Here is a 12871-nt window from a genome sequence, read left to right on the forward strand (position 1 = left end):
ATATTTGAGAAGTTCCGTTAAAATTATGTCCTGTGATTCCTATTAAGCTCACCTTCAAAAGCCAGCTCACAGAAATCTATCGTTTGGTATCCCCGCCTCCATCCAATAGAATGTTACTGTCAATCCTGAGCAGTAAAGTCCTCATTTCACCATTAGCAGTACCGCATACCAGTTTTATCGGTTTTTGGAAAGGAGGCCAAATCTTATATTTAATAACTGAAGAGAAGAAGAATTAGAGTTTATAATGAAATGGCAAATAGGGATTAATCAGAATAGTGTAGTGGGAAAGAGATTAATTTAAAATTGTATACCACAAATTTCATATCGGCTTTTCCCTGTTTAGAGGTATTTTAAAATCTTTTAAATCTTCTCCAGTTTTTAATTATTTGTTTACTTACAATAATTAGACTGCTAATAAAAAATGTTTCCAAGCGGGACACAGCATATTAAAAACAGGATAAAATTAACAAATCTAAAGGTCCTATAGAATAAAATCAAAAGCAGAAGCACTATTCCCTGAAGGTTTGCCTGAATAAAAGTGTTTTTAATATGCCATTGGCAGTTGTAGCATATCAGGAGATAGTGTGTGCCATAACATTGAATGGCCTCTTAAGAATATTTCTCAAACAAACCTTGGAAAGCATGTGTCCTTATCTATACATATGTGGGTTTCTGGTCTCACTGGGGGCCACACCAGATCTGTGTACTCAAAGGATGGGTTCTCCTGTGCTCATCAGATCAAGGAAAGTGGTGACCATGCAAATTTCCCCCGGCTCTACTAAGCATGTGAAACTGCATTTTCATTCAGGGAATTTCCTAAATGTGTGTAAAGATTAATTTCCATAGAGTATTCCATACTGTATTATTCAGAGAATAGGATTGGATATCACAGTTGTTTTGAGTGGTTTGTAGCCCCCAGCACTGTCACATACATAGTGGAGCTTCTGGAATGACAGGGTTGAGGGCACGTAAATTATAATGGCCTTAAATATATTTGCATCCATTTTGATGGCACGTGGGCTCAGTTCAGTTTTTCAAAGGTCAGTAGATACAGCATTTCAGTCATAATTGGTTAACAAACTATGAGATGCCAATCCTAATAGCTATATTGTGTTTCATTTTATTATCTGTGTAGTTTCACATGTTTGTTTTTCATTCTAGAAATAAAAGTAAACCACCAAGTCATCCAGTCCTGTCTTCCATATCAATTCTTTTTTGTTATCATCTGGGAACAGTTGTGAAAGGGTCCTTTTTAATCACAATAATGAGAATCCCAAGGATTATTCTATTGTCAATTTATAGCATCCTGGAAAAAAAGGTAGGCTTGTACTTTAGTTTTGTAATGCCATCATATAGCAGTTAATGCATCAAGGAGCAGAAAGAAATGATATCTGAGCATCATTTCCCTCTCTTGTATTTATTTTTTACTTACTTATTTATTGAGCTTTATAGCTCAATATCATCCCGATTCCAAATGTTCACTGCAGGTTACAAAGTTCAAGACACAACATTTCCATTGTGCAGTCTGAAACGTCTCCACCCCTTGATGGCTTACCTATAACCTAAGGATGAGGAACCTCTGACTTGTGTGCCTAATTAGTTCCCCACCCCTGCCTTCACCAGTGTGGTGTGGTTAAGAGCAGTGGATTCGTAATCTTGTGAACCGAGTTCGCGGTTCCGCTCTTCCACATGCAGCTGCTGGGTGACCTAGGGCTAGTCACACTTCTCTGAAGTCTCTCAGCCTCACTCACCTCACAGAGTGTTTGTTATGGGGAGGAAGGGAAAGGAGAATGTTAGCCGCTTTGAGACTCCTTAGGGTAGTATAAAGCGGGATATCAAATCCAAACTCCTCCTCCTCTTCTTCTGGAAACCTAAACAGACAGATTTTGACAAAAGAAGTATTTGGGGTTTCATGGATTAAAACTGGAAGCTTGAATTACGACTGTGAGATAGTATGGAGCTAGTGGAATTATAAACACTAAAGAAATTCATTTTCCTCACACACCCTCTTTATGCATTGAGCTGCCACATTCTGAAGAAGCTAAAGCTTCTGAATAGTTTACAAGCACAATACCGTTTTGAATGTTGAGGATTGATCAGGAAAAGGCTGATGGCACAAATCAAGAAAAGTCAATGCTTGTTACAGGAATTCTAGATTTGATTTCTAATTCCCAGCAATTTTTTTTTTAAAAAAAGCTGAATCCTTTAAACATTTTATTTACATGAAAATAATTAAAAATTGTGTTCTGCTCATCTCTGTCACATAATGTAGTTATTAAAAGAGCTTTTCTAGCTTTTATTTTCCTCTTCTAAAGAAGAATAAATAGTATTGAATGGTGGTGGCTTTTGTGATCTGTGCAGAGTGTTGTGATAATGTATAGCAATACATTGGAGACCACTGCATTAATTGTAAGACTAAGTTTCCCTGAAAGCCTGTGTTATGGGAATTTGATCTACAAATGAAGCAGACAGGATGCTGCTAAAACGTCTGGATCATACCAATGTTTCAGTAAAAGTTTTAGTTTTACTGAATGTTCTACTTTGCACTGAGACTCTGTTTTCATGTATCAATCCCAAGAACATAACAGGCTAATACGCTGCTGCTAGTAGTAGTAGTAGTAGTAGTAGTATAAACATTTCTCTACTGCCTATCTGAAGATCACATCCAAAATTATGTTTCTTATGGTCCATAGAGCTTCATGGACTGTATAACTGTCCTACAGGTTTTGCAGTTGCAACAGCTTTCTGTTGGAATTCCCACCCCCTTAAGAAAGAAGACAATATGGGGAAGCAGTTTTCAGGTGTCAAGTTGTGAACTATATTGGCTAAACATACACCATTAAGCCTTTCTGTTTCTCTATTTTCTAAGCAGATGGAAGCTTAAGCAAAACTATTCACAGGCCTGATCTACATGTCTTGTTAAGACACAGTTTGTCTTAAACCATAGTATAATTGTGAATGTGCCTCCCCCTCATACACAGTGCCTGCATTGTTTCGAGGAAGCCATAATATGGCCTGTCATGTTGTCCGAACCCAAACCATGGTATGTCTGTTTCAGACAAAACACAATAAATACGTCAGGATTAAACCAAGAACATAACACAACAGAGGTGGTAACTGCATAGCTGATGCAGAAGTATTTCACACTGCTTTGTGACAATGGGGGTCCTGGAATAGGAAAAACTTAATTTGGAGCAGTTCTTTTGATTATTGGGACCCAGGTGGCTCTGTGGGTTAAACCACTGAGCCTAGGGCTTGCTGATCAGAAGGTCAGCGGTTCGAATCCCTGTAACGGGGTGAGCTCCCGTTGCTCAGTCCCAGCTCCTGCCAACCTAGCAGTTCGAAAGCATGTCAAAGTGCAAGTAGATAAATAGGAACCGCTATAGCGGGAAGGTAAACGGCGTTTCCATGTGCTGCTCTGGTTCGCCAGAAATGGCTTTGTCATGCTGGCCACATGACCTGAAAGCTATACGCCAGCTCCCTTGGCCAATAATGCGAGATGAGCGCGCAACCCCAGAGTCGGTCACGACTGGACCTAATGGTCAGGGGTCCCTTTACCTTTACTATAAACAGAACAAGATAAGCAGGATAAAATGCCAGTGAACATGGGGGGCGTGGGCGTTCCTACTTCCACAAGTTCACCAGGAACCTTTAGTAGAATGTGTCAGCTGCTGCGAGATGAGCGCGCAACCCCAGAGTCGGTCACGACTGGACCTAATGGTCAGGGGTCCCTTTACCTTTACCTTTTGATTATACACATTTTGTGTTACCAAATGTAATCTGTCTTTAAAATGCAGTTGTCACAGTCTAGCAGTTTCTTGTGCATACAGAAACTTCTGCCAAATGAAGATCCAAAGTGCAACCATTCCCCTAAATATTCCATATCTGGGGGAAATGATCTCACATACTACTTCTGCACACATGGAAGCATGGGATGCACTATGATTTCACAACACGTAAATATAAAACACTAGCTTTGCAAATATGTTTCTAGCTTTGACAACTAATTAGTGCTGTTTCCCACTGCAGAAGAATACATGTGCAAGATGCATATTCAAATGCTGCTGTTACTGTTTCTGGTGCCTAGAAAGAAGCCTAAGATGCTTAAACCAGGTATGTTATATCAGGTGAAGTTATGTATAGATACTTGATTCCTTTAGTGGGGGGAAATCAGAATGAAAATGGAGGTTCTTTACAAAAATACTTCAAAAGTTACTTTAATTTTTACTTGCTCAGTTTAGCATTGGTTCAGAAATGCTACCGTAATTCTGTTGGTCACTATCACAGCTGTATACCGTGACTGGCACAAAAATAAGCATTATCTACTACTATGGTCTTTGAGGAGTAAACAATTGTGTGCTTGGTTGATGCTACCACATGAGATTTTTGTGCATGCTTCTCTATCCTTAAGAGTCCGCTGGCTCTCAAAGCAGCTTCAAAACAGATTAGTTAGAGATATGAAAAGTAGTTTATACTTATCAGCAATCTCTAGCTTCATATATCCTTCTTGTTTTTTACTATGTTAAATCTTTGAGGATATAAGTTATGAATGGGTGTTTATAGGATTACTGGGTGGTTTTGCTAATTAAAATTATGCTTGAAATTATTATATGGAATGTTTTCTTAATGTTTCCTTGACACAATTATTTTGTGGAGTTACATAACTTCTCTTATCTATTTTGGGCTTTTAAAAAAAGAAATGTTAAATATTGTATAATTAATAATCTGTGTAAATGCAAAATTGTAATTTCATGAATTCAGTCTGCTAGTCATACAAAATATTTAGTATCCTATTTTTGATGGTTTTAAGAAAGAACAATTAAGTCTAATCAGAAACATCTGTAGGAAGATGCATTTTTCCTTATAATAAGTTTCCTAGTTTTCCTCTAATTACCACCCCATTTTTTCATACCTTACTGTTGTGGGTTTTTTTTCCTTGTGTTTTTTTTTTTTTTGCAGTAGTGATAAATTGAGGTTAGGAATTGTAGTTTGAAGGATCTGGAGGCAGCATGCTGATGAAAGCTGCACATGGATATGACTGTCTCATTAAATAATTAAGCAATTAAGCAATTTTTATTCTCTCTCTCCTTCAGCAAACCTGGTCTCATGGCAGCTACACACAACCCTGTAAAATAGGTTAGGCTGAGAGAGAGTGGCTAGCTAAAGGCCTCTGGAGTTTTCAGCCTAGGTCTTCCTAATCCACACTGTGCTATTGATTAAAGTTTATGTAGATGTTCCACAGGTAAATAATTTGTTTCATTTATTTATTTTATAAAAATAAATAAATTATATACTGCCCTATACCCGCAGGTCTCAGGGCAGTTCACAGAACAAAATCAGTATATAAAACCACAAAATACATTATAATTAGTGTGGTTCTTTTATTCATTTGAAAAGTGATACTGCATTAGCCCTCTCAGGCCCCCCTTTTAAGGCAGTGTGTAGCCCATGGGTTCCATGTCAAAGTACTCTTGCAAAAGTTGAACTGTAGATGTTCTGCAAGTAAATAACTTGGTTTCATTGTAATCAGTGTGGTTCAGCTCATTCAGACACCCTTTTATTCCTATTCGTAGTCTGCCTACCTGTCATAAGTAGTCTCCCTATATCCAGGGACAATATACCACAGCTCCAGCATGGTACATCATTTATAATCCGTGTGCCATCTTAATGTACTATTATGTACCTGGGTTGGGGAAATTCTGTATGCGACATGGATTGAGACCAGCCAGATTGTATGAGCAAACCAAAGAAGCTAAATACAATCATGTCTGACCAGCTTGTTTTTGGCTTCTTTTAAAATAAGATTCTGTTGCTATGGCTCTCCTCTTTTCACTGAGCTCATTTTTAATAGAGTCCTGGAATGGAAGACTGAATTCAGCTTTTACACAAAGTTGCAATTATTCTTCAGAAGCAGGAAACTTTAGGGCTTGGACCTGTGCCACAGGGCTTTTCTCATGAAGCTAACAGGTCAGCTTTTCCAAGACCCTTGACATTCATTCTGTGTTGTGAAGTACAGAGGGATGTTTTTTCCCCCCCCAAGTACTTTTTTTTGTCTACTGTGCTATTTCAAAATATGTAAACAATCCCATTCCTTATTTATCTGTGAGAAATATAGTCTTTGGTTCCCAGGCACTGGAACATTTAGGGGCTGGATTTCTTGTAAAAGGGAGTTGTAGGATAATAACTTATTTATTTATCACCTTCCACACAGATCTCAAGGCGTTGTATGAAATGCAATAAAAAAGCTGAATAACACACACACCAATAAAACCCCAACACAGGAAATAACAGCAGATATATCAGAGATATTTCATCCAGCTAGGAAAGCTTCTTAGAACAAAACTGTCTTCAGTTGTTTCCAGAAAGTTCAGATAGTGAGCGTCTGTCATGTCTCGACAGGAGTGCTGGTCTGCAGAACAAGGCCCTGCTCTGAGTCTCGGTGGAGTGGGTTTCTGGTATCTTTAGAATTTGAAGGAAAAGCTATATTGTAGACCACAGTGACTTATTGGGTATATAAAGGATTAAGCAGTCTCTCAAATGCTTTGGGTGTAAGTGTAACTGAATAGTCTGTGTTCCAGACTTGCTAGTTTGTGCTACCGTTGCAATTTTCATTATCTTGGTCTATGGACTTGCGGTGAACATATGAACTAACAAAGGATTTAAGTCTTTAATAAAAACATGTTAAAGTTGTCAAAATGACAAAGAATCTTGTGTTATGTTAAGGACTAACAAATTGTTTTATTTGCTAGGCTTGTTAGTTGCTTGTTACACAGAGGTATCCAAGAGACTTAAAACATGTTTAAAAACATTATAATATTGACATATTCGTACTAAAATGCATGCAATTTATAGGAAAGCTACAACAACATCCCTCCATATCAGCTGCAGGAAGCTGTGGCAGCACAGTAAAAGCAAATACATCATCATAATAGTCCATCAACAGCCTGGTGGGGGAGGAGTGAGTTACGTTTTTACCAGGCACCATAACTATGTCAGTGAAGGTACCAGGCAGATCTCAATAGGGAGAATGTTCCGCAGATGGGGGCTACAACTGTAAAGGCTTAAGTTTTCATGGATTTCATTTCACCTGATATAAGTCCACAGAAACATATTTCAAAATAAATAGTCTATATTTAAAGTGCCACAAGGATCTTAGGTTTTTTTGCTGCAACCGATGAACTCTTGTCACCCCTTTGGAAATTGCTAAAGTAGTCAGTTACCAATAGAATTCATGTTTGCAAGTTACGTTTCGTTTGATTTTTCTTTCACCTCCACTGCTATATTAAATTATGTGCAATGATGTACACTCATTAAATCAGAGTCCAAAACATTCCTAATTATGAAAAGAAAATTCAAATTTGGGGCATAAATCTTAGTCTGAGTGAAACTCTTCAGCAAATGCTGAGGAATTTTTCAGTTTCAAAAAAGCAAACTAACTGGAATGTATTCAAAACCCAAATAAAAATGGAAAACTATAAATTCTTTTGGCAGAATGACTTTGCTTACTGCTAATCTCTGTTAAGAATGCCAATATGAAATGACTTTTTTAAAAAAATAGTTCAAGAATGATGTAATCCATTTTCTTTTTCTCTAAACAAAATACGACTGCTTTCATACTGCTGAAAAGAATAATTGTATACAGTTTCACACATTCCTCTTTCATTTACATACCCACTTTATACTTCAGTAACTAAATCCTTGAGGAATGCAGGGCATTGATCTTCAGAGATTTAAAGAAAACTGTTTAATTTGTGGTAAGACGTTTAGCTGTATTTTTTAAACTTTGTTAACCATTTCTGTTAAGAAGTTCTATGGTTTTTGAAAATTAGGTTCAAAGATTATGCAAGATAATAATAATAATAATAATAATAATAATAATAATAATAATAATAATTTATTTATACCCCGCCCATCTGGCCGGGTTCCCCCAGCCACTCTGGGCGGCTTCCAACAAAATATTTCATAGAATTATGGAATACTTTTGTCAGACCTGGTTTTGAAGTAACTTTGGCTAAGGTAAGATTTCTACCTTCTACAATTGTATTGTATTATAAAATGAATAAAAATTTCATTAAAAAAAGCTTTCTACCTTCTGCTTTTCCTTCTCCTTCCTTCCTTTTTTTAAAAACTGAACCAATTTACATTCTAATTACAGAATGCATACATAGCAACAGTCATAAATGGGACATACTTTTGGACCTCAACAGAAGATGCTGCTGTTATGTTATCAAAGAGTTCAGCTAATGCCACAGCAATCAGCTGCTTCAGTGACTTCGTTATATTTCTAGGAAAGGTAAAACCTTATCACTGTGCCATTGATTATTAACTGAAAATACTGTCTCGTCAATATTTTGTATAACAATGGAATTCAAAAAATCTCAAAGCTCAATTCTCCTCTCATGGCAATCAATATTGCTCCTTACTTGAAATCTCCCCTAATCAGTAAAGCATAATATATGGAAATAAACTAGGATTCATGAGTGATGTTTATAGAGAAGTAACAAAATTTGAAATTTTTGAGTAAATAGGGAAATCCTGTTTGAGTTGGGTTGGGCATTCTGCAATATTATGACTTGGCATTACAGTATATGAGTTTGAGTTGCAGTGCCTCTCCTTTGCATCCTCCCCGACTTCCTATTTTGTGTGAGTCAGAAGGGCAAGAAGAAAACTCATATCCCACCTGAGGACATCTTAAGAATGCCTTATAGATAAGACCAGTGTTGCATCCCCAAACTTCGGCCCTCCAGATGTTTTGGACTACAATTCCCATCATCCCTGACCACTGGTCCTCTTAGCTAGGGATCATGGGAGTTGTAGGCCAAAACATCTGGAGGGCCGCAGTTTGGGGATGCCTGGATAAGACCAATGGTCCCTTTGTGCACACTGTAGTTTCTCCAATCCTTTTGTAGTAGCAAGCTGTGAATTGCTGTGATGTTATAACTCAGAGGGAATCAGGCTGCACAAGGAGAGGAAGGGGATAATCGCACAAGCATGAGGCTTGTTCTTGTAATGCCAAACCATAATTTGGCCATTACATCTGAAGCAAGCATTGGAAAATGGTGCTGCTTTCCTCAATCAGTTTATAGTCTTAATTTAAGATAATATACAGATAAGAAATAAAAAGAACAAAGCAAACAATGTTGCAAGCAGAGGGAAGGTTTGAAATAAGACATTCGCTGTGATCTTTTGAATGCAATAATGTCTGAATGCTAAATACACTTAAATGTTTTGGTCATCTTTGGTGAGTGAAGTCTGCAATAGCTTCTTCTGAAATACAGTCTCTACATTTATTTTCATACAGGTGTTTGTGATATGTTTCACAGTTTTTGGAGGTTTGATGGCATTTAACTACAACCGTGAATTACACGTTTGGGTAGTTCCACTGCTTCTGATTGCTTTTTTGGCTTATCTCATCGCCCACAACTTCTTATCAGTATTCCAGACAATAGTGGATGCCCTATTGCTTTGCTTTGCTGTTGATAGAGAAACAAATGATGGATCTGCAGAGAAGCCTTACTTCATGGACCAAGAATTTATGGTAAGCAGTTACAGACAAAACTATAGCTTGGGCAAGTAAGCAGGCACTTCTGTGGGTCTATTCACACCGGGATGATCTTTGCCATGTCCTTGGCCACAGAGGTGGAGATGATTGATCAGCCTGGTCTGTGTCACCTTCCTGGGGTTGGGGAGAGCTTCACTTAGAGGAGATGGAATTGAAGTTGTATCAGTGGTTCTGCCTCTGCCTTAAGGCTATCCAATAACAGTGAGGTGGACTCTCTTCAGGCAACCCTCCCCAGCATCCAGATCAGCTCCTTCCAGACAGGGTCCAACTCCACATTCTCACTCCAGTCCTTTGAGCAGCCCTGCCAACAAGTCTCTACAGGGCTTATGACACAATCAGATTGGGCTTACATCCAGTATGTGTGTGTAGGATTACTGTCTTAATACGATGTGCAGTACAATCTGGTGTACGTTTACTCAGGTAATCCCTATTATGCTCAGTGGGTTTTACTCCCAGGGTTACAGCCTTAAACAATTCCTTCTATTGTTGACCGCCTCCTGTGATGTATGTATGATGCTTTTAGGGTGGTCTTTGGCTAAGGGGTTGGGCACTTTCAGAAGTCTTTAAAGGTTCCTGCACACTTGGTTCTTGGTCTCTCTTACCTCCGTGCAAGAAGGGGAGAGAACTCTGTTGCAACAGAAAAATAAACATATGCCTTGCTTTCACTGCATCCTGCCTCCACCTATTCATCTCTGACCAATCATGGACTTGGGGAACTCAGTCCCTTGGGGAGTTGGGCAGCAAAAGTCAACCTCCCCCCCCCCCATTTTTCTACAACACAGCTTAAGGTATAAAAGCTAACAACATAATCCAACCAGTTCTAGTTTGGTTCCCATCCTCTTTGATAAGTTCAGGGGCAACACAGACTAAGGCAGAGGAAGCTGACAGCCACTGTCACCCATAAGACTGGTTGTAAGAAGGCAGGCAGGTGGGGACAGGCTGAGGCTGGTGGAACAGTGCCCCTTTTGCCCTAATCGACCAGTCTCCACTGCTTCAAGAACTATAGCTGTTCATGTACTTCAGGTAGCTTCCTCTGTTTCTGTACGTTTGACGCACAGAAAATTATCACCATCCAGGTGCCCTGTGGAACGCCCTCCCATCAGATGTCAAAGAGAAAAACAGCTACCAGATTTTTAGAAGACATCTGAAGGCAGCCCTGTTTAGGGAGGCTTTTGATGTTTAATAGATTATTTTATTTCATTTTTCTGTTGGAAGCCGCCCAGAGTGGCTGGGGAAACCCAGCCAGATGGGCGGGGTATAAATAAATAATAATAATAATAATAATAATAATAATAATAATAATAATAATAATAAATTTAACAGGAAACCAGACCCACTTAGTTCAGTGGGTCCTCCTGCTAATATCCTTAGCATTTCAGCCTTAAGTACCAATTCTATATGTTTGCACAGATAAAATCACATTAATTTTAATAGGAGTTCCTGATAATTGTGCTTAGGAGTACAGTTTTAATTATATATATTTAATATATAACAAAATTTCTTGATGTGAGAGTATGTAAGTGTTTGAGTAAAAAGTTGGTCTAGTAGAACATGAAATACAAGGCCAACAGAACAGCACTGATACTTTTCCTAACTGTTCATCTATCAAGAGGTCTAGAAAAGGACAACCAAATTGATCAAGGAGGTGGAGGAACTCCTTGATCACAACATTTGGGGCTTTCTAGTGTAGAGAAAAGGTGAGTTAAGGAGAGATGCAAGAGAGGTATAAATTTATGAAGTGAATAGAAAAACGTACTTTCTCCCTCATAACACTAAAACTCAGAAATATCCAATGAAGTTGAATATTGGAAATTTTAGGATGGAAAAAGTACTTCTTCACACTGTGCATATTTAAACCATGGAATTCACTTTGAGAATGTGAAAGGCTGCCTGGGTGGCTTTAAAAGATTAGACAAATGCATGGACAGTAAAGCTATATTCTGCCTCCACTGATGGAGGTAGCATGCCTTTGAATGCCAGCTGCTGGGAATCACTAGTGGGGAAAGTGCTATTGTGCTGAAGTCCTACCTTCAGACTTTGCATATGCATCTGGTTGGCCACTGTGACAACAGGATGCTAAAACAGATGGGCCATTAGCCTCATCCAGCAAGTGATTCTTATGTTTTAGCTTTGGCTAAAAAAAAAAAACAGAAGTGGGTTGTCAATCCTAATTTAATATTGACTAGATTTGAAATTTCTCAATAGCGTTCAATTGGTTGTTTTTTTCTTTGTAGAACTTTTTGGATCAGAGCAGCAAGTTTGCAGAGAACACACACAGAAATAAAAATACCCTTCTTAACAAGGAATATGGCACAGAACTTCAGCCTATGGTAAGAAACAAGTAAATGCCTGTGCCCCCTCTTTTACATGGGCGTCTTTAAGGTAGTGCAAAGATAAAGTATATGTCATTTCTCCTAAAAATGGTAGCAGCATCTTTAAAATGTTTCTGACATAATTTCACTCTAGTGTCCACTTAAAAAAATAGAATTTTTGAAACAAACTAGTGTATCTGTAGCATAAATGGCCTCGGTCCAGTATACCTGAAGGAGCGTCTCCACCCCCATTGTTCTGCCCGGGCACTGAGGTCCAGTACTGAGGGCCTTCTGACGGTTCGCTCGTTGCGAGAAGCCAAGTTGCAGGGAACCAGGCAGAGGGCCTTCTCGGTGGTGGCGCCTGCCCTGTGGAACGCCCTCCCATCAGATGTCAAAGAGAAAAACAGCTACCAGATTTTTAGAAGACATCTGAAGGCAGCCCTGTTTAGGGAGGCTTTTAATGTTTAATTATTTTATTTCATTTTTCTGTTGTAAGCCGCCCAGAGTGGCTGGGGAAACCCAGCCAGATGGGCGGGGTATAAATAATAAATTACTATTATTGACTTGAGTTTTTTAAAAAATGGTTTTTTCTGTGCATGGTTTTTACAGGAGCAGCTATCCTTTTCCTGCCAAAATAGTTTTTGCCAGGAAAGAAAATCTGCATATAGTGCTCATGTTGTAAGCCCTGACAGAGCTTAGGCTCTTGCATATTCCCCCCCCCCCAGAACTTTCTGGTGCATGGAAATAAAACCACACTTCCAGACTGCTTGAGTGGCTTAAGTTTATTGTGTTTATGAGTGGTTGTACTTGGCTTTCTCATTGTATGTGGGCATTTTTGCCAAAACAAAAGTCACACATACGCCATCAGAATAATCTGAAGTATTATTTCTACGCCAATCTTTCTCTTTTTATCTCTTCATATGCTTTGTGTTGCTCTACAGACTTTTTGTAGCATTATGACTAATCCTATGCATTTTTTCATTTTTCCTAACTATAG

At 38.6% G+C, this 12871-nt stretch overlaps 1 protein-coding gene across 4 annotated transcripts in view; it reads left to right on the forward strand.

Moving 5' to 3' along the window:
- Nucleotides 1–12871, forward strand: part of SLC44A3 (solute carrier family 44 member 3) — a 102182-nt gene that overhangs the window by 87179 nt on the left and 2132 nt on the right. For all 4 annotated transcript variants that reach the window (XM_088673152.1, XM_088673151.1, XM_035121916.3 and 1 more), the window contains 5 exons: nt 1162–1318; nt 4030–4113; nt 8156–8293; nt 9302–9538; nt 11797–11892. In XM_088673152.1, the coding sequence (XP_088529278.1) occupies nt 1162–1318; nt 4030–4113; nt 8156–8293; nt 9302–9538; nt 11797–11892 (712 nt within the window). The remainder of the gene's footprint in view (nt 1–1161; nt 1319–4029; nt 4114–8155; nt 8294–9301; nt 9539–11796; nt 11893–12871) is intronic.

The sequence above is a fragment of the Zootoca vivipara genome, chromosome 7 (assembly GCF_965207765.1).
Source record: "Zootoca vivipara chromosome 7, rZooViv2.hap1.1, whole genome shotgun sequence".
Lineage (NCBI taxonomy): Eukaryota > Metazoa > Chordata > Lepidosauria > Squamata > Lacertidae > Zootoca > Zootoca vivipara.